The sequence below is a fragment of the Lissotriton helveticus genome, chromosome 8 (assembly GCF_964261635.1).
Source record: "Lissotriton helveticus chromosome 8, aLisHel1.1, whole genome shotgun sequence".
Lineage (NCBI taxonomy): Eukaryota > Metazoa > Chordata > Amphibia > Caudata > Salamandridae > Lissotriton > Lissotriton helveticus.
Window position 1 is genome coordinate 903,701,497 of NC_136069.1, and position 26,775 is coordinate 903,728,271.

Below are 26,775 nucleotides of genomic sequence, written 5' to 3' on the forward strand. Positions count from 1 at the left end.
AGATTCCTCACTTTAGAATATATACCAAAACAATACCTCACCAGATGGAAGGTTAGTGGAGCGGACTCATACCAAAAGGTCTGCAAGCAAAATGTCCTTTCAGCCTGGCCTGGCTGTCAAGGCAATAGCGATTTGCGACCATATGCACCAACACCCACATAACAGTTTGCAGGGTGTCAAGGAAAGGCACTCATCATGCATTGCAGTAGTAGCTACATTAACCCTGATGGAGTGGGCTCTCAGATCTTCCAGCACTTGCTTCTTGGCCAGTGTGTAGCAGATCTTAATGCCGGGGACTATCCACCACAAAGGGGTCCTCTGCTGTGCAGCCTTCCTTTTCTAGCACCAGAGAACCCCACAAAAATCAGATTGTCACATGTTGGTCATTGGTACGATCAACGTAAATACTTAAAGTCCTTTTAGAGTCCAACCAATGGAATCTCTCCTCCTTTTAGGGGTGAGAAGAGGCAAAGAGCTATAGCAGAGTGACTGTTGGCCCAACATCGAAAGTTGTCACAACTTTTGGTAAGAAGGCTATCTGAATCCTCAACACCAGTTTGTCTGGAAAGGTGGCGTAGGCTGGTTGTACTTATAGTGCCTGAAGTTTGCTCACAAGACGAACTGAAGTGACTGTAATCAGGAATTAAGCATTCATGGTCAGAAGATGAAACAAGCAGCTGTGCATTGGCTCGAAGGCTGTACATATGAGGAACATGACGACCAAGGTAAGGTCCCGCTGTGGCATCACGGGGGGAAACATGTCAAAATCTTTAATAAACTGAAACACAACAGGCGATTTAAACAAAGGGGGTTGGTCTGGCAAACACAAGAAGGACAAAGGGGTCAACAAATAATGTTTAATAGAGCCAATCCAAAGCAATGCAGACAAGCCAAACAAGAAAACATCCATCAGTTTGGCTTGTAAAGAATCAGTCATGTGGACTCCACAACAGGCTGCAAATATTTTCCCTCTTTCTGGCGTAAATGGACTTTGTGGATAGGTACCTTGTGGCAAGGATGACTTCCACTACTTCGGATGGTAGATCTAATGCAGTTAATTACCCCCACCAAGCTCCATACATGGAGGTGTTGATTGCGCAGGTTTGGGTGAAGGACTCTGCCCTTCTGCTGCGACTGAAGATCCTCCTAAAGAGCTTGCATTATTAAAAAAAATAAAAAATAAAAATAGCAAAATACGACCTATTTATGGAAACAACTGACACGAGAACATTCCAAATACCGACAGCTCCAATGGCCAAGTTATTCTATTTTTTCTCAGTGGTGAGTTTCTTGGAGCTGATTTACAGTGTTTAGAGAGAGGAACTCCATCGGTGCCCTCGCTGGGGAGTAACAAAAAAATGCACTTCACATTCCTAGGCATTTATGGGACATTTTTCGCGCACGGAAAGTTTAACACTTCACAGAGGTAGGCCTTTTGCATTTATCCTCTGGTGGTAATGTTTGAGTGTTGTTGATTTGTTTGTACTCTTAATTGCTCCCTGCTGCTCCGAATTTTCTTTAATGGATAATATAGGGTGTAGCCAAGACACAGAGTAAACATTATTGTTGACATAGCTAATGTAGTCCACCCAAGCTCACAGTCCGCCAAGCATATTGTCTCAATTCTTTTTTTTTTTTTTTTTATAATCAGAAACTGAAAATGCTTGTCCGGGTTGCGTAAGGGTTTTTTATTTTCCGTGGAAAATTTGCGTTGTACGGAAACAATTCTTTTCCAGCAGCAAACAATGCAAAAACTAATTTGAAAGGTTTAAATGAGAAAGAACTGTTGCCAGGCGTCATGCAGTGCTTAGAAAGATTGAAATCCAGTAACCGTGTTCTTTACCGCAAGTAAGCAAGCGTGAATCGACTCTTCAGAAACAAATATAGGGCCATATGTATCAACATACCCTTTTGCGATTTCTTAATAGCGAATTTTAAGGAATCGCTATTTAGAAATCGCAAAATGGTATGTATGTAGAAAATCGCTTTTTTTGGGCGATTTCTTAAGATTCCTTAATTGCGATTAGCAAAATTGCTAATCGCAATTCAGGAATAATTTCCCATTCATTTCTATGGGCCAGGAGGCCCATAGGAATAAATGTGAAATGATTCTCAATTTGCGATTCGCAATTTGCTAATCGCAAATTGAGAATAATTTCAAGGGTGCAGGAGTGTCTCAAGAACACCCTGCTGCACCCCTGAAAATGACATGTCTGCGCATATGGCGCACATACATGCCCTAAGGGCATGTATGAGCGTCACATGGCACCTTTGGATTTAAAAAAAAAAAAATTCTAAGAGAATTCGCAACTTACCACCAACTAGAAGTTGGTGGTAATTTGCGATTCCTTAAGGGCATTTTGGATTTTTTTTTCCTTGATATATTGCTTTTAAGGAATCGCAAAATATGCGATTCCTTAAATGCAATTGCAAAATAAGGAAAGGCAAATTTCCGCGTTTGCGAACCCATTTGGCCTTGATACATATGGCCCATGGTCTTGCAAAATTTGATATTCGGGACAACTGGAGTTTAGAAATTATACAGTGGCAGTAAAATGTTCATATCTAAAGTAGGTCCGGGTGAAATTTCATTCACACTGGTGTCATTTTGCATAATTTCCAGCAGTTTGCATTAGGACTGTTACGCAAATTGCCTGAGATCATGTCGAGTAAATGAGATCTCGTTCGAGTAAAAATCCTTTTGTGGAAGCGCGAGAAGAACATAACGAATCTACCTTAGTACGAAGTGTCCTCGCGACATACATTGACGCGAGGATACTTTTTTAAAAACATAGTGCAAAATGCTATAGCCAGCATTTCATGTGATAACGTAATTTCATATAATTTGTGAACTATTTTTTTTAATTTCTGCAAAGGAAATCTGGCCCTAAACTAAACATCTCTCAAAAAAATAAGTGAGGTGGGATCATCTAGGTCATGGACATGCCATGGTATGCATCAAAAATATATCAACAACCAGGTTTCAGAAATATCCCAAACACTCTGGGCCTGATTATGACCCTGGCAGTCCAAAAACCAACGGCGCTTTCTGGCGGTCCGACTGGCCGCACACCTGGCATCTGAGTGCCTGATTATGACGTGGGCGGAGAGACCGTAATCAGGCCTACGCCAAGATCTGAGCTCCAGAAGCAGCGGGGGAAAGGGGTGGGGGGGCAACGGTGGTCAATGGTGGTGGCACAGCCATATGTATAAAGCCTTGCCTGTCAGCTAGCCTTTTAATGGGGGGGGGGAAACCTCCATGAGAAAGTTGGTGAAAAGGCAGGTAAAGGCCCACAGAAAAAGGCCCAGGGCAAATAAGCCCATGTGGTTTGTGGCCGGGCCCATGCTGTGCCCCCCTATGCTACCCATATCAGTGCGCTTCCTGTTTCCTATGCATGACATGGCGCTTGGCAACAGTGCGCCCGATTTGCTGGAGGCGAAGCGGTGCGTCCGGCATTGGCTACAGGCTCTCTCCTAGAGCCAAAGCATGCTGCCACCTTGACTGCGCCAAAACCATAAAAGGACACTGTTCCAGAGGCAGGGTGCATATAGTCACCCATACACTTTCAAAATAAAAGAAGAGATGAAAAGGAGTACAAGAGGGGAACGGGCCCATCTATCAGGGGAACGAACACGTCTTGCCCCCTGTTGCCCTCACACACCCAGAGGGGTGTCATTCTTCATCATCGGGCATATGCTCCTTGTTGGGCCGGCACTGCAATTCCCAACAGGTCCCCCGAAGGGTCGCTTTTTCGGAGATCTTTTAAGGCATGCCAGATGGTGCATGAGGGTGTGTGGGGTGCAGGGGTCCTATCTGAGGGTAACAAGTTTGTGCATAGTGATAAAAACTGACACAGGGTGACCTTAAAACGGTTATCAATGTAACGGCACCCCTGACAGAATAAAAACTCATAAATTGAGTCTAATCCCAAAAGGCACAGAATGCCTGGATATTATAAAACGGTCAACATATTTCGCGCCTCTATTGCCGCAAGGGTTTTTGGCGGAAAGGAGCGTTACTACGTCCCCCAGGTTTCGACTGTGGATTAGGTTGAGACGTATTAATTGTCCTGACCGACTGAATTGTGGGGTTCCACTCTCACTTTATGTGGTTCCTTAGACCAGGCGACGCTTTTGAGAACTTATGACAGGACTACATTATACACTGAGGCATTATCGTGCATTTCCTATTCTTGTTGAAAACAAGGGTTCCAACAGATCCACGAATATCTACCATTGTAAGGTGACGTCTTACTCCTGTACTACCTGTTGGTATCTTTTACCTGTATTTCGGGACCCTGGATTGGCCTACGCACTATAGGACCTAATATTGATTGCACTACTGACTGAGACAGCGTGATTACTTTGCACGCCACTCAAGTGACAATTGAGATCAACTCTTTTCTTCCGGACATTTGGACATATGACTTACAACTTTCCTGCCTTGAAAAAGTCTTTGTAAGACGAAACACGTGCCGGCAAGCTGTGTGCTGAAACTTTTATTGAAGTGTTTTTTAATAAAAGAATATCGAGATCACCGCATGCTTCGGATCCCTTCTTACAAGAAAAATTTCTTATGAGTGTCTCTATGTTCAGGTCTATTGTAACTACATTGATTACAGTGGGAAATTGATAGAGGTGTGCTGTTAAAACCCTTATTTGTTGTGTTCAGCCAATGCACACTTTGTGTGCAATCAGCGCCACTGGGTAGTTGGTGTATTGAGGGTAAATTGAGCACCCAAGTTCAGACTTATTAATTGCTAATACTACACGTATAAATAACTGCTTTTTGAATGTGCGGACGTTTCCCTTGTTTTAGAGAACACTACTACCCAAAGTCTTCTGGTATAGTGATACTAGTCAGATGGCGGTCCTTTCAAGCTAGCTCATACAATGTTTGCTGCAGAAAGAAAGACACTAGGAAATGATCTGTGTTAAACTGCTTTATCAACGTAGGTCCTTAATAGACTACAGTTTGCCATCTACCTAAGATCTCTTATTTCATATGTATGGAAACACACAACCTTTTGTAGTCCAGCCTTTCAAACCCCCACTCCTCTTTCAAGGGGTGAGTGGGATGGAAAACACAGGCAGATATCACTTGAGTGGATGGAACTGTGACATTACTTTTGGTATCAAAGTGGGTTTAACCTACAATGCAACTGGGTCCTTAGAAAACACTGTAAAACGAGTGGGTTCGAACTGAAAGGGTTTGCAGATTTCCCACCCTCCTTGCTGAAGTGACGGCTAACAAAAATACCACCTTTTTGTGGGCTAGAATACATGGGTTCAATTGAAGCGCTCGTGAGGATGGCCAATATGAAGCTCAAATTCAGTGGAGAGTCAAGGAGAGGCATTGATGAAAAATGTGTTCTGTATGTTTTTCATGAAGCTAGCCACCACATATGCAGTTTGTGAAGAAAATATTCATCTAGAGACAATAGACAGGTGGAAATAGCAGCCAACTTGTTATGGTTTCTAAACCCTGCTCCTTCTGTGCTAGTGAGGCTCCAAATAAAAGAAAATTCCCCATTTCAATTAGCAGCTGGTTACGTGTATGTAAGGGAACTATTTACAAAATAAAGTCTATTGACAAAAATTGGCTGTTTTATAGAAGATCTCTAAGCCACCAGAAGAATATGCATTACTTCAGGGGACAAAGACAACAAGCTATGGGTAACCTTCCACGTTCCAGGCATGTAGAATGAGGTTGAGCAACCTAGGATGCTATCTCTCGCTTTGTCGCAGGAGGAGATTATCTGTCCGTAGCAGAGGCTATGATGATAAGTAACTTAGCTGTGGCTAGTCTGGGTACCAAGGACATCTGTAATAATCTGGGGCAAACATAATTACGTGAGTTTTGGATTAAAGTACCTTGTGCAGCCCTTTGTAAAATTGTGAAACTGGAAGGAAAGAGCAATGAAAGCTGAACGTCACTGCATTCTCATACATTCTTTCACTACAAACTGTAGTGAAAAATGTCAGTGACATTTGATGCTTAGTGTGGCTACAAACAGAGTTCTATCTGGTGGACTTCATTTATGAAAGATGAAATAAGCTACCTCCTGAAGAAAGACCCACTTATGATTTGCTACACCTTGCCAGACAGTTCACTTTCTTATACAGAGTCCTAACTACCCAAGCATTTGTCGATGGCTCATAACCGCATGCCAGTCTCTTCTTCAAAGAAGGCCCTCAAACCTATTTTTCTTTGGTGTAAAACATTGTTGCATGTTCCGTTGACTGCAAGGCACAATGCTCTATCCTCCAGAAGGCTTATGTAATGGCTGCGTTCCTGAGTCAACTATCAACTATTGATGAAGTTGTGCTCTAAGTGACCTCCCCAGCCCGGCCTAAGAGAAACTTGCAGTTATAGGGGTCTAAAACGTTCCCCTTTCAACATGTTTAGCATTCTCACAGGGTTGTCAAAAACACTAGTTTTTATATCAGATCCAGTGGGATAAATATCATGGTCGAGAGCTGACCGCGAAATCGGTTCCTTTAATGAAGCAAAATCGGCTCCAATGGCAAACAGCAAAAAGAACAAGAGATCTGCTGAAGCGGCTGCTAACGGACCCGGATGGTGAGCGGGGGAGTAACGGTGATGGAGGGACGAAAAAAGAAAGAAAAAAAAACATTTGCCTCGCTACAGCACCTCTCCTCCTTCCTCTTCTTCCTGTGTCTGGCCCCAGCAACAGGAAGAACCTGGGTTCCCAGGCTCCCCTGAGCCAATCACAACACTGCAATGCAGAATTGTGATTGGTCTGAGCACCGTGGATCAGTGCTGAGACAGGGAATGGGGGGCAGGGCATGTTCCTCACCAGGCTGTGCATTACAGCCTGGTGGGGAAGATGCAATGTGTACAGGACTGTTTGGCCGGCCCAAGAGGGCCGGCCATATAGTCTTGCGCACTTAGGGAAGGGAAACCTCTCCTCCCCCTGCTCTGGCCTGCCCCGCCAGAGAGACACTGACTACAATAGGAAGACTAAAATAACAACAATACGTTATCATTTTAGTTTTCCTCTTGAGCGGAGAAGCCGCCACTGGAAATATGTAGAGTGTCATTAAATCTAAAGAGTCAAAGTACTTGTGCTTCACCTTCTTGGCTTGAAGTAAATCATGTGAAACATTTGAGTTCAGAATTACACCTGTGAACTCAGGTTTATGCAAAAGGATCAGGCAAGATTTATTTTCTTGTTGGAACAGCTCAGATATGTAAAAAGGAGACTGTAGATTGGAAGTTCTACACAAGTGAATCCAGTAGGCCTGGTAAGAGCAGCTAAGCATCTGCTCGCAATGGAGATCAAGCACCACAGCCACCATCATCTTTGCAAACACTCTGGCACTGAAGCAAGCCCAAAAGTGAGGCCAACAAATTGGAAGTGCTCACACTACACCACAAACTTGAGACATTGTCTATGGCAAGTACTGTTGGAGATGTGGAAGTATGGATTTTGCCGACGCAGAGATTCAAACCAGTCCTGTTCTTGCAAGGTCTTCAGAATTTGCTATACTGTCACCAATTATACATTTTCCAAAATGGTTTAATTAAGCAGAGGACCTAAAGGGCTCAGAAACAAAACGTTTGATCTATTTAATCTTTGTGAGGGGAGATAGGTAGGAAAGTTCAGGGAGGTCAGAAAGGCGAGTAAAAATATTTTTTAATCTAACCCGGCAGTGTCCTCCCAATTTGGAAATGAGTAAGCCACACATCCCCATTCTGTCACCAGTCTGGAGATTCGTGATTCTGGTGAATAAAGCAGCTAGTAAGGATTTGGTGTTGTTGGGAAAGCAGGAGGAGGTAGAGGAAGATAAAGACAGTTGCTTCAATTCTCTACCTACACATCTCAAAATGTACCTTGACCCATTCAATTGATGACTATAGCATCAAAACTTTCGGTACTGCTGATGCACAGTCTCTGGACCGTTTTCATGACAAAAAATCTTTACCCATCAATGGCATTTCCAACAATTGTTGCATACCAGGAAAAACATGTGGATCTCATCCAGATCGGGGATTGAAGGCCACTTGACAGCCATTAGTACAGGGTGCGGCATCAACTATGTCTAAGACTGTTTACATACACATCTCAATTGCATCCATTCTGTTTTTCAACAAACCATTAATAGATGCGTGCCATGCACCCTTTTAGGCTTGGAACAGCCAGTTTGGTATAGGGCATTTGTAGAGCACAGTAGCGCGTGCCCTATAGGAGTTAGAGATGCCGTTCACAACAAAGCACACAGTTTGAGATAGACACCCAAATCAAAAGCATCCTTCAGCATCCTGAAGTTTAGATTCCATATCAGGCAATGCTGAGGGAAGATATGTTCTGCTTAAACTTGGGAGATGAAGTATGCACCTCCATATTCCTAGGGTTCGGATGAGCCTACAAAAAAGCCGGGTGTATCGACGAACGGTCTATACTCCCATCCAGTGTATCTGCAAATCAATGTTAAAGTCTGTGTTTTATCCCAGGCTGCCTGAACGTAATTAAAAGTGCCTCGGAAATATAATAACAATGCTTTTGCTCCTGGTTTGTCTCCCACAATTTCCATAAAACTGTTTACCTCACATTTATCTGTGTTTAGTCTGCTTCATTGCTGTCATCTTCTTCACTATCCTGACTAGTTCAGAGAACATACAAATCTGAACAAAAACACATGGTTTGGGTGTTAAAGGCTTACAATTTGGTAAAATGTAAATTGGGCATCTCTTTTTTAGATACATATTTAGCTATTGTCTTTCTTCCGGATTCAATATTTGAACCACACTTGGGAGACGACCAACTCTCTTTGGTAAATCTGTGAGCAGGTCCAGCATGAGTCCCCTAATTGTATGTAAAGTCTACATGAGAGCGCTTGGGAAAATGTGTGGTGGGTACCCATGCCCCAATATATAGGTAGCCTCTGTGGGGGCTGCAGAGGGTTTAGATATAGGGAGGGCTTCTGGGTTCCCTTCTCTCTGCAACCCCACCCATTGCTGCTTTTTTAATTTCCCTCTTCAAATAGAACTGTTTGTAATGTTAAGTGTAGAGCAGATGTTTAGCTCAGATCATAATCCCAGAGAAAGTTAATGGAGATACCTTTTGTTCAACTGGATCTATACGCATGCCCAAAAAACATGAATGGCGCAAAGTCAATGGTAATGCTGCACACCATCTATAGAGCAGCTGGACTATCTGTCCATCCCCCAGAACCCATGTTTTTGTGTTGATGGAAAGTAGTAGTCTGAGGGCAATTCTTAAAGACAGTTTCACTTGAAACCTGTTGCCCTGTAGAAGCAGCACTCTGAATTAAAAAAGGCGGTATTCTCATTGCCCCCTAAATGTTTAGGGCTATTTCCCAATCTGACTGGACTTGTAAAAGTTCTGTATACTTGTGTAAAGAGAGATGAGAACCAGAGACTCAATGTGTGGCTTGACTAATAAGTACTGTATCACCAGGCACAGGACAAAAGCTAACCTGCTGAGCCCTGGTTATGGAGACGATAGACTGCCAGGAGCACAGAGAATCTGCCTTGCACCAGCGGAGCCTTAGCTCTGGTTATGCTCATTGTTAATTTAGTACTGAAAGTTGAAATGTCAGACCAACAATGGAGTCTCCGCACTGCTGCCCAGCTGACAGGAGAGGCTGATCATCTTCAGCGGCATGCTCAAGAACCCGAAACCGTTAACGTTTTGAGGCTTATGTATGATACTGTTTTGTCACCTACAAATGGTGGTCCCAACAATGTTATCAGTACCTGCTCCTGGAGCAACAACCTGCCGCCCAGACCCTCAGCAGGCGCAAAGGTGGCATGTGACTCTGCCTTGGCATTCCAAATTGTAGTTCGTTACCAGCTGTGAGACCCTGGACATGAATGAAGACACATCCAATTGTGACAATCATGAGCAGCCAGAGAAGTTGCGATCCCTCTGAATCTCATGCTATCCTCCACGAGATCAGTGCAGCAGCGAAGGATCGAATACTGAAACTGTAGCCAACCTGCATTACTTATCAGCAGCATGAGAATGAGAAAGAGCTGGCACCACCCTCGAAGGCTGCTCCTGTCAGTGAGCCTTTGCATGTGCTGCTGCTGGACTGCATGGTGGTTCCTCTACCTCGCTGCCAAGTCAATCCCGCCTGCAGAGCGCATGACCGTCATAGTAAGAGAACTCCATTGACAATACAATTCATACATATTGTCCTTGTTCACAAACAGAAGTTGTGCTTGGCTTCAAGGTTAAACACAATCCTAACTGTATTTCCTAATTTCCCACATGCATTTTCCCCTTGCTGAGTACAGAAGATGCATAACATATGGACTATGATTATACTACAGTCAATTAGGAGATTTGAACAGCCATAACGAAGTCTTGAAGTTACGAGCATATTATCTCATACATAATAAAGAAACGTATATTCTTTAATAAAAAGATAACACTGATTGGAAAATAATTTTGTTGTTATACATGTTCTGCCTGAACTACGTGTTCTGCCACACACCACCCTCCGCGAGTAAAACGGGATTGTTCACCTTTACTACCCCTTGAAAGTCAAATCCGATGAGTCGATACTTGGCAATTAAATGAGCTACCTGTAGCAACTGGCTGCGTTTCCAAGTACAGCTGCAAAACTTGTTACAAGGACTTCATGACTTCCCTTGAGTCACACAAGCCCTGGAGAACTGGCCTAACATTTGCAGTAAGCAGTGGTCCACAGATCTCAGAGTGCCCTGTTTACCAGGGAATAAGCGCACATCATTATTATTAAATGCCAGTAAAAATGACGGAAAACTTGGGCTTTATGAGGCAAAGATGGAGGCTGTGTCAACAGACTGTTTGAGAGGAGCCCGAACAGTCAGGTAGGTCAGGTATGCGTGTTTTGCACAAGTCTCAGTGCTAGGGCTGTGATAATGATAGGACAAGAGTCCACCTCAGACCAATGCTGGGAATGCGGTTTGTATAGGCCCAGTAACATGATCGCTAGGGAGCACCTGTGCAGTAGTTTACCTGCAATCCTTTCTTTCAATGTTAGTCACCTCCCTGATCCTGCAGTTACCCATACACCCCCAGATAGTGTTGTGTTAGTGTGCAGAATTTTGAAGTTACAGACAGAACTACAAAAGTCTAGAGAAGTAAGAGACTTTCAGAGAGAGATATTCAGGCAAGAGGAGAAGCAACCTGCAGAAGAGAGGCAGGTTACTGCTGAGATATAAAGCTGTAAGGGAAGAAGACTGTTAGTGCTGTACAGCCGAGAGCTAGAATTAGGAACAGGAAAGGTATCCGATGAACTAGTATAGAGTGCTGTATCGCAGAGTTTTATTTCTCTGTGTGCCAATAGCCATAAAGATATTACTGAACTCCAGCAAATTTGAGAAATATCGATCCCGGAGATTTGTCCTTCAGACTGACCCTCAGCCTCAGCCTCAGGCTGTAGCCTCTCAAAAAGGTGCCATAAAAGCAGGTACCCTCTTTCAAGAAAGTGCTGTGCTGCTCCTAGAGGTAAACACAAGGGCCTAATTCGCAAAGACTGGTGTGGGGGTAGGTGCAGGTGTGGCCCACTCTTGTGCAACTACTAGCCTAGCCTGTAAAACATGAGGGTGTGAGGTTCAGTCAAAGGATAAAACATAGTTTCCTAAATTTATCACAACTACAAAGGAGTGTTGAGGGTTCACAAAGTTAAGAGTTAGTTACCTTGACACCCAAAGCCTCGCCAGAAATGACAGCTACGGTCACACCATTCTTGGAAGGTTTTGGGATGTCAGCACTCTTCAATTCTTGGTACTCTGGTGGTATCATCTTATCAGAGCTTCTTAGGTTGACCCAGAGTTGCAAACCGTGAGCAGGTTCCTCAGAGCAAGGCATCTCTGCATGAAGAATTCCACGACCAGCTGTCATCCACTATAAAAAAGAAAAATTAACACTATATATGAAAGATGACCTGGAAAACAAAATTCCCTCACTACAAGTGTTTTCCCCACAATGTAGACGATTAAAACGTATTTAAAAAATACATATACGTTCAATCATCGTATAGACGAAAGGCGGCATTCACATAGGGTGTACACTGCTGAATATGATAGGACAAGTTTGCTTATTGGGACACACATTTTCTTAATTAAATAGCTTTGAATAAAGTCAGATGACAAAGAAATAATCAGAACACAAGGGAAATGCACATATGATTCTGTGGTACCTTTTATAAGATCTCTACAATACGACTGTCCTGGATTTTTAAGAAAACAGCATGATGGTCTCACATTCAATTTCACATATGTTCACATTTATATTTCATATAAACCTGCAATTAGAGGAACTTGCCTTGAGAGGGGCCTGTTAGTTAATCTGGATGTCTGGTCTGTCACCTATTTTCAAAGTGGCCTAGCTGCTGGGTGCAGACACATCATGTGATAGAATAAAGCTTCATAGCTCTGCATTTGGGATGGGCTTGTGGGACCCCAATGTGATCAATTGGGTTGATTGACCTCTTCAGTGCCAGATAGATTTCGTGAGTAGATTTTCATTGGAGCAGCAGAACTTTGAGAAGTGTGTTCTAGGGTCAACAACCAAATGCGTTCCAACAATGCCTCTCCCAGGCTTGATTTCCATTTCACTTTCAGCTCACCCACGTCAGATCCGATGGATCACTGAATAACCCAACAAAGGGACGAGATTAACCCATTAACGTTGTTCAATGCAAGTAGACAGGGAATCACTAAATTAGCAACAACTTTCGACTGCTAACACTCCGTTTAATTTGGCTGCCCAGACCAATTGAAGCATGGGTCGGAAACTGTCCAGTTGGTGGATCATTATATTCATCCCTCACATCTCTCAGGGCCACAGATCCATAAAGGTCACCCACTCATTTCAGATCAGCATCTGATTATGCTTTTCACCCTTTCTGCCACCTTGCAGAAACTACAAATCCCCATAAGTGTTACTTGGGGCGATTACTGCTCTTACATCTGCTTTCTTGATTTATCTGCCCCAGCGATTCCTGTAGGTGTTTCTAGTAAAAGAGAGAGGGACCCCAAGACCAAAGGGATAGGGTTCCACAATTGACACAAGTCAAAATAAAATTCCCTTTGGGTGAATTTATTGTAGAAAGGCAAATTCTTACCAACATGCACATAAATACTCAACAATGTCAAATCATAACAAGGAAGCAATACAAAAAGAGTATTAAAAAAGGTTTTAAGTAAAAACACAATAATAAGAGTAGATCTGCACAGTTTATTACCATACACTATAATTTGTTAAAAATGGGAAACATATACAAAACGGAACACTATATACAAAATATAAATCTAACATTCCAATAAAAAAGGAGGTACAGGTAAAGGGCTAAATTCCGACAAGAGTTCAGAATTTTCCTTCGTTTGTTTTCCCAGTATTACTCCTTAAGCATCGACGCGTTTCGGTGGTATATGTATTATTTAAACACCTTCATCAGGACAAAAATAAATGCTTCCCAATGGTTCTCAAATATTATATATCATTCATTATAGGTCAGGGGTACTCTGCCGGTCAGGGGTACTCTGCCTCCTTTCCAGTCTCACAAGATATTCGTCCAGCGAACTATCTCTTCGAAGTTAAAATAGTAAAATTGCAGAGTGCACTCCCTGTCGGCGCTAAAACAGAAGCTGGAAACAGCTACGTTTGCCTACACGCGGGACGCTTCTGTTTTAGCGCCGACAGGGAGTGCACTCTGCAATCATCACGTGCGACGAATGACTCCCGTATCTAGGGATTGCCCATTAGCAATAATATTTTAATTACAAACTCCAACAGAGTGAATGTACACGACCATATCCATACCGCGTGTGTGGTCCCATTACTACAGAATTATAGTTATACGGATTTATATTGGCACATGTTGCTAGCTACGCAGCATAGGAACAACGCAGAATACAAGTGTTGCTGTCCCCTTATCACTATCCAGACAAACTGGGAGGACAATACTATTTTAACTTCGAAGAGATAGTTCGCTGGACGAATATCTTGTGAGACTGGAAAGGAGGCAGAGTACCCCTGACCTATAATGAATGATATATAATATTTGAGAACCATTGGGAAGCATTTATTTTTGTCCTGATGAAGGTGGTTAAATAATACATATACCACCGAAACGCGTCAATGCTTAAGGAGTAATACTGGGAAAACAAACGAAGGAAAATTCTGAACTCTTGTCGGAATTTAGCCCTTTACCTGTACCTCCTTTTTTATTGGAATGTTAGATTCCTGTAGGTGTGCCAAAGGGCTGGAGATAAAGCGTAAAGCCTGGTTCAGCAAACGGGGCAGCAGCAACCAACCATGTCCCTCTGTTTAACTAATAAACCATGTCCCTATAGTGCTTTCAGGCCGCAGCCAATGGATCATCCATTGAGTTGTGCTGTGAGATAAAAGGACTCGAAACCCATGACGCTGATACCACCCTCATTTATTGCTTGGTATAATTTATGCAGAGCCATCTTATATGCTAAGGTCTTTGAACACTTTTGCGTAAGGATTGCAGAGATGGTAACGAAATAGCAAAACAATCTCAGCCAAAGTACCATTTTGGATAGGGTTACTTTGCCTATTATGGACTGAAGAATGGGCTGCTCTCAGGGCATTGATTATGTTACCAGAGATTATATAATAAGACTGATGGTAAATGTGTATTCTAAAGTATTGAAAAGTGCGGATTTCTCATTTCAATTCCTCATCCACCAAAGCTATCAACGACTGTATACTGCATACCCAAAGGAAACAGGCAGAGTTCCTAATATTCACCGTCAGCTGAGAAATTTCAATAACAGCAGACAGTTCATTCATCACTGCTTCCAGTTCATAATGAACAGAACGTGAACAAAGGGCATCATCTGCACATAAGGAGTGAATCTCTCCATTAATGTTGATCCTATCTATGTATGTCCCATATATCCCAAGTAATTCGCCAAAGACTCCATTATCAGGGCAAATTATAATGTTGCAAAGGGGCAGCGCTAAGGTGTGCCTCTCTGCACCAGCCAAGATTAAAAATACATATTCCTCTGGTTTTAATGCACGCTAGTCTAATATAGAAGGCTGCCGCATATTCCTTTCAAAGAGCCATTTATTGGAGGACATTAAAACAGTAGCCCCAGTTCATTGCGATGAAGGCATTTATTAAGGCGATACAAGCTTCAGCTAAGCTCTGGAAATCTTTGGACATGCGCAACTAAAATATGAAAGTCTCTGTATGTTCGCAAAAGTACTGCTGGGACAAACGCACTTGGGTCCCAATGGATCAACCAAGGCAAAACCTTCCCTAACCATATGGCTAAAATCTAACCAAGAAACCTGCAGGCTCAATTAAGTATTGAATATTGTAAGTACGGGATGAGCTAACCAGTGTGTAGGTTTGGTTTAGTCAAGACCACTATAATGGCTCTTCGGGTGGAAGATGGGCAAATCGCTTAACTCTAGCTGCTTAGTGCACATCATGCAAATGGGAATGTGTCAATGACTCCTGAAAGGTGGTGGAGAATTCCACGAATAAACTATTGCCATCAGGAATCTTCTCCGATGCCAACTGTGCTATTGTACTTTTAATTTTGAATAGCGTGAGAATAGTATTCAGAGATTTATTTGATCCCTTGCATTGGCCAGTGTAGAAACCATGGAGCATCATCTCATCCACCGCCTCAGGGAGCAAGTTTAAATGAGAATAATCTCCCAAGATTTAATTGGTGACCATCTGAAAATGCAGCAGGTCCTCATACATCACCACCAGTGCTGAGATCTTATTATAGCTATCATTGGTTCGAGCCAGTCTAGCTATTGAACAACCTGACTTGCCTGTCTCTGAGGGAAGCCTGGCAATGCGTTCCCAACAGTACTACAGACGTGGTGTGTTAAGTAACTAAGAATGACAAGACCTCATCTGCTGGAGTTTCTCAAGTGAATCTGATTGATTGACAAACAGTCATGCAAGGGACCTAAGCTAATCCTCGAGGGGGCAAGCTCCCTGTTCAAGACCATACAGCCACCATGCATTGTCTTAACTCAGATCTCCCTTATGTCGACCATAAAGGCTTCAACCAAGTATCACCCACAGGTTCATCGTTTTCCCTTTAATAGTGCCCTTGGAAGATAAATCTCAAGTGCTGTCACTTGCAGCCCTCAACCAGGAACATGGATAAAAAGCCTTACCCAAAGCAGTGATCTCAACAGTGCATTTATGGTCACAAATTGCTTTGCATGCATTTTCAGCGCATGGCAAGAGCCGTCAGAGCTGTGGGGAACAGAAGATCATGTCCAGCCCAGTGTGAAGGTCAAGCATAGGTGAAAAATATATTCCCTACAGAGAGAATGTGCAGCTCGCCCCACATCTGTCAAACACTAACCCCTAGACCAATTCACAAATGTCTAGGATTCATTACACAATTAAAGTCTATCAAAGAGCTCTGGTGCATGTGTCGCAGCAACATGCAGGTGATCCAAGAATGCAGGCAGCAGTACATTTGGTGCATAAAGACTAAGTGAGGAGTGAGCCCCATGCATCAGTCTCTCAAGTAAGACATATCTCCTTTCTGTGTCCGTGCGCTCCCTCCTAATCAGGAAGGGGGCCCAACTTAACCAACAATAATGCTCTTTGTGAGTAAGAGTAATATGATGCGCTAAACAGCTACCCTTCCCACCGGTATCTCAATTTTATTCACTTTTCAACCTAGTCAAGTGCATTTCTTGCATGAGGGAAAAATATCATTATGTCTCCTAAGTTATGTATTTTAGAAGCATTTCTTCTGCCCATAACGTTCCAGGTTGTGACGTACAATCATTTGATAGCACCATCAAACAATATGATTGGAGCAGATCCTTCAATTGTTACCCAGAAAAATACTCACCTAGTAAATATGTCCAGTTCCGCAACTCCAAGGAATCTATGTCCCTCTCTACCCAGCATGATCATCATACCAGCTGCCATGCCATTAACAGTATTAATCACCCTATAGACTTACCTAAGTCCCGCAAACATATCAGCTTACTCCTGGGCCAGATTGGATCACACCTAAGCCCAAAACTAACTATTCTGACCTAGTTAAAGCCCAATGTGGCAACTATTGGATAAGGGAAGAAAGGGGAACCTTAACTCCCTCAGGAAAAGGGAGCGCACAAGTGGAAGGGAAACCAGCAAACTAATACTGCTCTGCTGGTCGTCACATCCCAGAAATAAACTCTGGCTACAGGACTTCTGCTATATCAACTCACAATATGGTCACCATAACTTGTGACATTGTCAAAATTGGCAGTACCACATTTCTAGAGTGATTATCATCACTGTCAGATCGTATCATCTGCACACCTACAAGTGAATCTGGGGAGCCTATTATCACCAGAATCCGAACCTCCAGTATCAGTATTTAAAGTCAATGCTATGGCCATCAGGATGGGCTCTGGATAGGCTTGTGTACTAAGTGATAATTGTAGCCACCACAGCAAGCCTTTCTGCTGACTTCTGGTCTCTGGTTCAGATGCTCCGTCCATCACCACCCCCTTTTGTACCACTTTGTTCGCCATAAGTTGGCAGGGTATGCTCAGACGTGAGTCCCTTGCTCACTTTGCCACTGGATTCAAGCAAGCCGGGCTGAAGACAGCTGAAATGCCAGAAACCGGTCCTCGGAAGCTTGTTTCCGGTCCAGGGAAGGCATGGCTTGGCAGTTCGGGCTGGACTGTTCCCATGAGGCACGGGGTCAGACTGATTTGCATATAGCCATGTCTGAACTGGGGTGGCAGAGTGGGCTAAAGAACGGTGATGGATTAAACCCAGATCTGTTGATTGGGTGTGAGCGTTTGATTGGTTCAGATGCTCCATCCATCACCACCCCCTTTTGTACAACTTCTGGTCTCAGGCTGGATCCTTGATCCACCAGTCTTTGACTGTAGCTCTTCTTCTATGCTGTTGATAAAATGTCTGATCTGTGTTTAATCATGCGGACATAGGCCAGTGCTCACTCCAGTCCCAAGCTTCCTTAGGGACTGTAAAAAACAGTGTCTTTCACCGTCGAGGATCTTGAAGATACCCAGGAACAACAAAATTTACTTAATGCACAGCCATCAAAGTTTAATTTGGATTACACAAAAGATATCAACAACTGTTGGATGGCTGCAGAGCGGTCCTGAAAAAGCAACTATGCTTTTTGCCAATTCAAGGGAGCCATGCTGCACAAGCCCTTGCGATTAGCAGATCGCAATCTTTTTCTCACAATCAATTTCACTTTCAAGTAAATTATTTGGCTTTTCAGCAAAACCACCTGCATTGTTTCTCCACCTGAGCCCTACTTAAGAATATTCTGTTAATTCCAAAATTCATTGAAGTATCACGAGAAATTACTGCTTCGGAGTGTTTTCAATTTTACACTATCCCCAATATGTACTCTGTGGCCCACAAGTGCCGAGTTTATAGAGGCTTAAGGGACCTAGTCCCCTCTGGCATAATCTATGTTCAATTTGTAAAAAAATAAAAATAAAAAAGGGGCCAGGGCTCTCGTCAGGAGGCAATTGCAGCTTGTACCACCAATTGCCCCATCCAGCGCTTCTAGTGACAGAACCAACACAGGTACTAACAATCACACTACAAGTGTGACAGTTTATCCATGACTAATACCTGCCACCCATGCTATTCTTGCAGCTTTGGGTTGCAGGTATTAGCCATTTTTAATCCATTTTGAGTTATTAGAAAACTGTTGTACTCATCACAAAACTAGACAAACAACCCCACCATGTAGCGGGCTGCCATAAGTGCCAGTGTTGACAATTAAGTGCCGTTGACGCGCACCGGAAACCACAGGCTCAAATTAAGCACTGGCCCTATTCAAAGTGGGCCCTGACCCGTCTGGGAATAATGAAGGCCTGCTCTGCATATTCTGGCTGCTGGAGTCACGTTCAACTGCTCTCAAGATCTCTGAGCAAAAAAAAACGACACTGAATTAATGAAAACAGACTTATAAAGCGCACTAATTTGTATAAGCGTTTTAGAGCTGGAAAGCCTTCCCAGGGAAAAAACAGTCGAAAAGAAGACTGGAAATGCTGTAATGAGAAAAGCCAGATCTTGAAGAGTTTCCTGAATGTAAGACAGTTCCAATTTTTCTTTACCTCAAGCGGTAGGGAGTTCCAAAACGTAGCTGTCAGGTACGAGAATGATCTTCCTCACAGTCTGGTGTCCCCAATGCTGGGGACCACGACGTCCCTCAAGTGGCCTGATCTAAGATTAAATGTAGGGACATGCTTAGCAAATCAGGCTGACAGGAACCAGGCCCTGCCTTACGAAGGACTTTATAAGCCACTGATAAGTCGAAGTCTACCGGACAGTGCAGCTTTCTGGTTTGCTAAGGACATCTTGGGGACATTCAGAAAGCTTCCCTGGGTATGCATTCCACCTGTTCCATACCATTGGCTTGGGGTTTGTAAATCACTTTTTCTGGCCTTCTGTTTCCTGGTGTTATTTGTTTTAGAATGTACAAGTAGAGGCCCCCTACTACATAGGTGAGGTTCCATATGGTAGGGAAAAATCAATTAATGTAAAGAATGAAGGCAACCTTACTATCAATGATAATCAGCAAATCGATATAAAGAACTGTGGCCCCCTGCCTGACGAAGGCACCCGTGTGTGCCGAAACGTGCGTAGAACACTACCAGTCATTCGATTTTGTGCCACTGTGTTTGTTCGGAATCTCTCCTCTATTTACTGTGTCTAATTGTCTATTTCACTGAACTTGTTTCTATTTCAATAATGTTTTTAAACTGTTTTGAGTATGTATGAAAGTATGATTGACAGACATGAAAGTGAGTGAATGCATAATAAAGGGCGTTCAATTAAAAATTGAATAAATTACATTTTGTATTTTTTGATAAATAGTTGTTATTGCCTTGGTTCTTTCCAACCATCATTATTGTTTATATCGATTTGCAGATTATCATTGATAGTAAGGTAGCCTTATTTCTTTACATTAATTTGTTTTAGGGTGTCCAGTGTGAGTTCATCCCTCCCAAGGAGCAAAGAATTTTCAAATTACCTCTCCTTGCATTCTTCCACGAGTGCTCCTTCCTGCAAACAGGTATGTAAGTCTTGTCCTCCTTTGTCACATTTGCTATGCCTTCAAATAAAGAGTTAAAATGTCGACTCTGTCTTCCAAGGGAACTTGGTATTTACTTTTCTTTTTCTGGCTTCCAAATAAGATTTTTGTGACAATGTTGCTGGATACTGCAGGTAGGAAATGTATTTTTTTTCTAGCACTCATACTATATCAGAATTAGGAGAGCATAAATAGAGCATTTTTTTGTAAATTCTGAAATGGGTTTGAATATGATCGCAACAACTCAATACATTAGGTGATGCCATTTCTACAGATTAACGTTTGTGCACTGTATATTTTTATCAGAGTAAAACGGTATGTCTGTGTAAATATAATGGTAATTTCAATTGAAAATGTATTGTCTGTAATGGCACCATGCATACTCCACTGTACGTCACTCCACGCTGCATCACTCCATGCTACTGCACTATAATCTGCACTACTCCACTTTACACCACTCCACGCCACTGCACTCTGCGCCACTCTACTACAGTCTGCATCACTCCACTCTACTCAAATGCACTCTATGCCTCTCTACTGAACTCTGCACCACTCTACTCTATGTCAATGCTTCTACTCTACACCAGTCCAGTCCAGTCTAGGCCACTCTGCTATGCACAATTCCACTCCATTCCACTCCATGCCACTGCACTCTATGCAAATAAACTCTAGCTGAATCCACTCTACTCTGTACCACTCAGCACTACACCCCTGCACCCCAGTTCAGGGATGGCATGGCTTGGCAGTTCGGGCTGGACTGTTCCCATGAGGGACAGGGTCAGACTGATTTGCATATGGCCATGTCTGAACTGGTGCGGCAGAGTGGGCTAAAGAACGGTGATGGATTAAACCCAGATCTGTTGACTGGGTGTGAGTGTTTGATTGGTTCAGATGCTCCATCCATCACCACCCCCTTTTGTACCACTTTGTTCGCCATAAGTTGGCCGGGTATGCTCAGTCGCGAGTCCCTGGCTCACTTTGCCACTGGATTCAAGCAAGCCGTGCTGAAGACGGCTGAAATGCCAGAAACCGGTCCTCGGAAGCTTGTTTCCAGTCCAGGGAAGGCATGGCTTGGCAGTTCGGGATGGACTGTTCCCACGAGGCACAGGGTCAGACTGATTTGCATATAGCCATGTATGAACTGGGGTGGCTGAGTGAACTAAAGAATGGTGATGGATTAAACCCAGATCTGTGACTGGGGGTGAATGTCTTGCCATTGTGCAACATTCCTTCCATCATCTTGTGTGGTTTGCTGTTCACCCTATGTGGGAAGGGTATGCCCAGACGTGGGTCCCTTGCTCACTAAGCCACTGGAGTCAAGCTATCCTGGCTGAAGACGGCTGATAGCCAGAAACCGGTCCTAGGATGCTTGATTCCGGTCCAGGAAAGACATGGCTTGGCAGTTCGGGATGGACTGTTCCCACGAGGCACAGGGTCAGACTGATTTGCATATAGCCATGTATGAACTGGGGTGGCTGAGTGAACTAAAGAATGGTGATGGATTAAACCCAGATCAGTTGACTGGGGGTGAGTGTTTGATTTGTTCAAACGCTCCGTCCATCATCCCCTTTTGTATCGCTTTGTTCGCCCTAAATTGGCAGGGTATGCTCAGACGTGAGTCCCCTGTTCACTTGGCCACTGGATTCAAGACAGCCTGGCTGATGAGGATTATGAATCCGAAACCGGTCCCAGGATGCTTGTTTCCGGTCCAGGGAAGACATGGCTTGGCAGTTCGGGCTGGACTATTCCCACGAGGCACAGGGTCAGACTGATTTGCATATAGCCATGTCTGAACTGGGGTGGCTGAGTGAACTAAAGAATGGTGATGGATTAAACCCAGATCAGTTGACTGGGGGTGAGTGTTTGATTTGTTCAAACGCTCCGTCCATCTTCCCCTTTTGTATCGCTTTGTTCGCCCTAAGTTGGCAGGGTATGCTCAGACGTGAGTCCCTTGTTCACTTGGCCACTGGATTCAAGATAGCCTGGCTGATGAGGATTATGAATCCGAAACCGGTCCCAGGATGCTTGTTTCCGGTCCAGGGAAGACATGGCTTGGCAGTTCGGGCTGGACTGTTCCCACGAGGCACAGGGTCAGACTGATTTGCATATAGCCATGTCTGAACTGGGGTGGCTGAGTGAACTAAAGAATGGTGATGGATTAAACCCAGATCAGTTGACTGGGGGTGAGTGTTTGATTTGTTCAAACGCTCCGTCCATCATCCCCTTTTGTATCGCTTTGTTCGCCCTAAGTGTGGCAGGGTATGCTCAGACGTGAGTCCCTTGTTCACTTGGCCACTGGATTCAAGATAGCCTGGCTGATGAGGATTATGAATCCGAAACCGGTCCCAGGATGCTTGTTTCCGGTCCAGGGAAGACATGGCTTGGCAGTTCGGGCTGGACTGTTCCCACGAGGCACAGGGTCAGACTGATTTGCATATAGCCATGTCTGAACTGGGGTGGCTGAGTGAACTAAAGAATGGTGATGGATTAAACCCAGATCAGTTGACTGGGGGTGAGTGTTTGATCTGTTCAAACGCTCCGTCCATCATCCCCTTTTGTATCGCTTTGTTCGCCCTAAGTGTGGCAGGGTAAGCTCAGACGTGAGTCCCTTATTCACTTGGCCACTGGATTCAAGATAGCCTGGCTGATGGGGATTATGAATCCGAAACCGGTCCCAGGATGCTTGTTTCCGGTCCAGGGAAGACATGGCTTGGCTGTTCGGGCTGGACTGTTCCCACGAGGCACAGGGTCACATTGATTTGCATATAGTCATGTCTGAACTGGGGTGGCTGAGTGAACTAAAGAATGGTGATGGATTAAACCCAGATCAGTTGACTGGGGGTGAGTGTTTGATTTGTTCAGACGCTCCGTCCATCATCCCCTTTTGTTTTGCGTTGTTCGCCCTAAGTGTGGCAGGGTATGCTCAGACGTGAGTCCCTTGTTCACTTGGCCACTGGATTCAAGATAGCCTGGCTGATGAGGATTATGAATCCGAAACCGGTCCCAGGATGCTTGTTTCCGGTCCAGGGAAGACATGGCTTGGCAGTTCGGGCTGGACTGTTCCCACGAGGCACAGGGTCAGACTGATTTGCATATAGCCATGTCTGAACTGGGGTGGCTGAGTGAACTAAATAATGGTGATGGATTAAACCCAGATCAGTTGACTGGGGGTGAGTGTTTGATTTGTTCAAACGCTCCGTCCATCATCCCCTTTTGTATCGCTCTACGCCACTGTACTCTGCATCTCTCCACTCTGCACCACTGCGCTCTATGCCACTCCACGCCACTGTCTCTGTCACTCTATGCCACTGTACTCAACTGCACTCTACGCCACTGTACTCTATGCCACTGTACTCTGCACTTTACTAAGCATCACTCTAATCTACGACACTGCATTCCACGATGGTACATTGTACGTCACTGAATTCTACACCGCTGCACTCTACTCACTTTGCAACACTCTATGCCAAAGCACTTTACACCAGTCCACTTGACTCTATGCCACTCCACTGCACTCTACTCTACTCTACAGAACTCTGCACCACTGCACTCTACATCACTGTACTCTACGCCACTTCACTCTACGCCACTATACGAAAAACCACACCACTCTACTCTACGCCAATGCACTCTACTCTGCAGCACTGCACTCTACATCACTGAACTGTACGCCATTGTATTCTGCACTACTGCACTCTACCATGCAACACTTTAATCTACTCCAATGCATTCTATAGCGCTGCATTGTACACTGCTGAATTCTATGCTGCTGCACTCTACCCCACTATACTCTGGAACAATCTACACCAGTCCACTCTACTCTACACCTCTCCACTCGAATCCACCATATGCCACTCCAATACACGGCACTCTATGGCACTCCACTCTAAGACAGTCTGCTCCACACCTCTGTCTTCCGCCACTAACTCTTAGCCATGCCGAGCAGCAGCCACGCTGGTGTACAACATGGGTTAAACACATTGGTAAGGCCAACAGCTCTTGCTGCATAGGAGAGATCAATTGGCGTTGCTAATGCTTGTTTTCTCAGTTTGGCCCATCAGTGTATGACAAGGGCATGTTCTTTCCCTGGAGGAAGTGAAAGGGGTAGGGATGGAGAGTGATTGTCAGGGTAGTCAAGGCAAGAAGATCTTATCTAAATTCCTGACAGATGCGCAAAGACAACATTCCCTAGACAAAGTGAGGATATTCGGCCCAGTTGATCAGGATCCATAGTGGGTTGGGTGCCTATAAATAAATAAATAAAATGGCTCAATCCCCACTGTTGTGCTCAGTAACACCTGTGTGGCCCTCTGTAAAGGGTTCTGACAAGGGGTGACTTATTTAGCCCACGTGGGGTTTTAGGCATGTAGAAGAGGTTATTTTTACAGGCCTTTTTGCAAACATGGAAGTTTGCAGCCTGCAGGAGACCCAGGTCTCAGTAGAGGCCTGTGTCATCTTTTCAGGGTCACAAAGTAGACGGCATGCAACATTGAATTTTACGTGCCATATGTGCATTTGTTACACCATATACATTGGCCCTATAGTAAAATTAAATATGGCAAATGAGGTTTTAAACCAACTTCAACTAGGATCAAAGCAAATACACTAGGCAGTGAGTAGCAGTGTCCCAGTGTTAAGGTGGGTTCCAACAAACATAAAAACCTGGGAGTGACCACCCAAAAAAGGGGTCACTTTGCAACTAACAGTGAAAGCACTTGCATGATTTTGTTTTACAGCATCAGTAACAAAGTAATACAACCCCTTGAGAATATGTAACACCCGTGCCCCTTTACAGCCACCAAAACACTGATAGTAAAAACACATTTAACAAGCATTTACAATGCAACGGTCTCGGCATTGCAAAAGTTAGAGCTATTAGCATTGTACATGACATGATTAATTTAACACGTGAATGTCGAAACATTTTTAGGCAATGAGCTGTCCTTAGCCCCAGGTGTATGGTATGTGGGAGAATGCACTGAACTGCCCGCAACACATATCATTCGTTTGTTTTTGTATTTTGTTCCTCGTGTATCACTATTGGTCCTTTTGTGAAGCGCTCTGACACCTTCGGGTAAAGTCCGCGCTATATAAAATTGCATAAATAAATTCACGCGGTCTTTGGAAGGCACGGCGGCCTCATTAAGTGATTACTTGGGGGGGGTGTAATGAGGAGGTAATGTCCTGCATCCTATTAAAGGTCGCTAGGTTTATGGCATGACATATAGCGGTCGCAGATGCTTCGGGCACTTGCACAAAGCAGCGCAGCAAACTGAAAGCAGGAAAACTCGGTGTATCTTATCTTGACACCTTCGGGTAAAGTTTGCGCTATATAAAATCGCACAAATAAATTCACGCGGTCTTTGTACAGCGCCTCAAGGGACTCTAAAGCGCTACACGTTAAAGGGCTGCATCAACCAGAGAGAGTACTGTGGAGACGGGACCGACAAATAGGAGAAGGAAACAGTGAGCGCCAGGCTGAGAGGAAAGATTCTGGATAACATCCTCGGTGGTGAATATACACAAACGCACACACATAAACAAACGGGGACACACAGATAGAAGGCACTGCCGCAGACAGGCACACAATGAGGCAGACAGAGAAGCATACACAATCACACGTACAGTCACACACACGGTCAACCACAGTAATGGATTACACTGCTTTTGCTAGATACTGGTCAGACTCATTTTGCCCTCTGGATATGGATAGAAAATATTTTTCCAGTAAGGGTTCCGAGCACATGAATTTGTGGATATGCTCGCTGTTTCCTAAGGCCTTGCAGGGAAATGTCATTATTATTAACGGATACGGAGGTAGGGCAACAGCTGCGTCTGTCTGGCAGCTGGTTAAGGAAATTGGAATCTCTGTTGCTATACCAGACTTTGACGATATAATGGTGTATGCTGTATCCGGTTGATAGGAGGCCATGGTGGTGTGGGGTGGAGGGCAGGGACTTGTTGGAATGGCTCGAGATTAGGGTGTTACATGTACTAAAGTTAAGCACAAATTATTTTATGTCTCCCTAGTGTGAAATATTGTAATTTGGACATGCTATTGACAAGATAAACATACGCCAACAATAGGCAGTCAAGCAGTTAGTCTAAAGCTTCATATTCTACAAGAAACAGTAGCTTATATCAAAGAGGTTCTGGTCCGCACCACAACATGTTTTATCTCAAAATCTTGGACGTTTTCTGCGCTAGTGCCTGTTAGCTGCATTCCTTCGGTACGGAGCAGAATTGCGAGAGGCGGCCCACTTCGAGTATTACGGTAATGTCAAAGGGAAACAGAAAGTGCGCTTCCAAAGGCAGAGGAGCTATAGGGATCTCGGGTGCCGGAGGAAATCTCTTTGGATGTTTCAGGAAAGCCTCTTGGATATTGCATTGAAGGCGAGCGGGGCAGCCGGGCTAGGAGCAACATGTACCCTACGTTTCCTTTACGAGTTCAGGATGGGAGCGAACAATGGCAAGCAGTACGGGAGTGAGGGTAGGTGAGGGTGCCGCTGCCTGCTTGAGGGGGCAGAAAGGGGCTGCGCTACTTACTCCGTCCTCTGCAACATAACGGTATGCTGTTGCGTGCCATGGAGCCCCGCTCTGCCCTCGGCCGCTTTCGCCATTGAATACGCTAACTTTTGCCGATGTCTGCATCGAGTCCCACTGGTTTCCTCAGTTTGTTTTTGGGCAGC

General features: G+C 44.2%; 1 protein-coding gene across 3 annotated transcripts in view; it reads right to left on the reverse strand.

Annotated features, from left to right (window-relative positions):
• PIR (pirin) overlaps nucleotides 1-26,775 on the reverse strand; it is a 492,836-nt gene that overhangs the window by 292,870 nt on the left and 173,191 nt on the right. For all 3 annotated transcript variants that reach the window (XM_078657706.1, XM_078657705.1, XM_078657704.1), the window contains exon 5: nucleotides 11,679-11,885. In XM_078657706.1, the coding sequence (XP_078513832.1) occupies nucleotides 11,679-11,885 (207 nt within the window). The remainder of the gene's footprint in view (nucleotides 1-11,678; nucleotides 11,886-26,775) is intronic.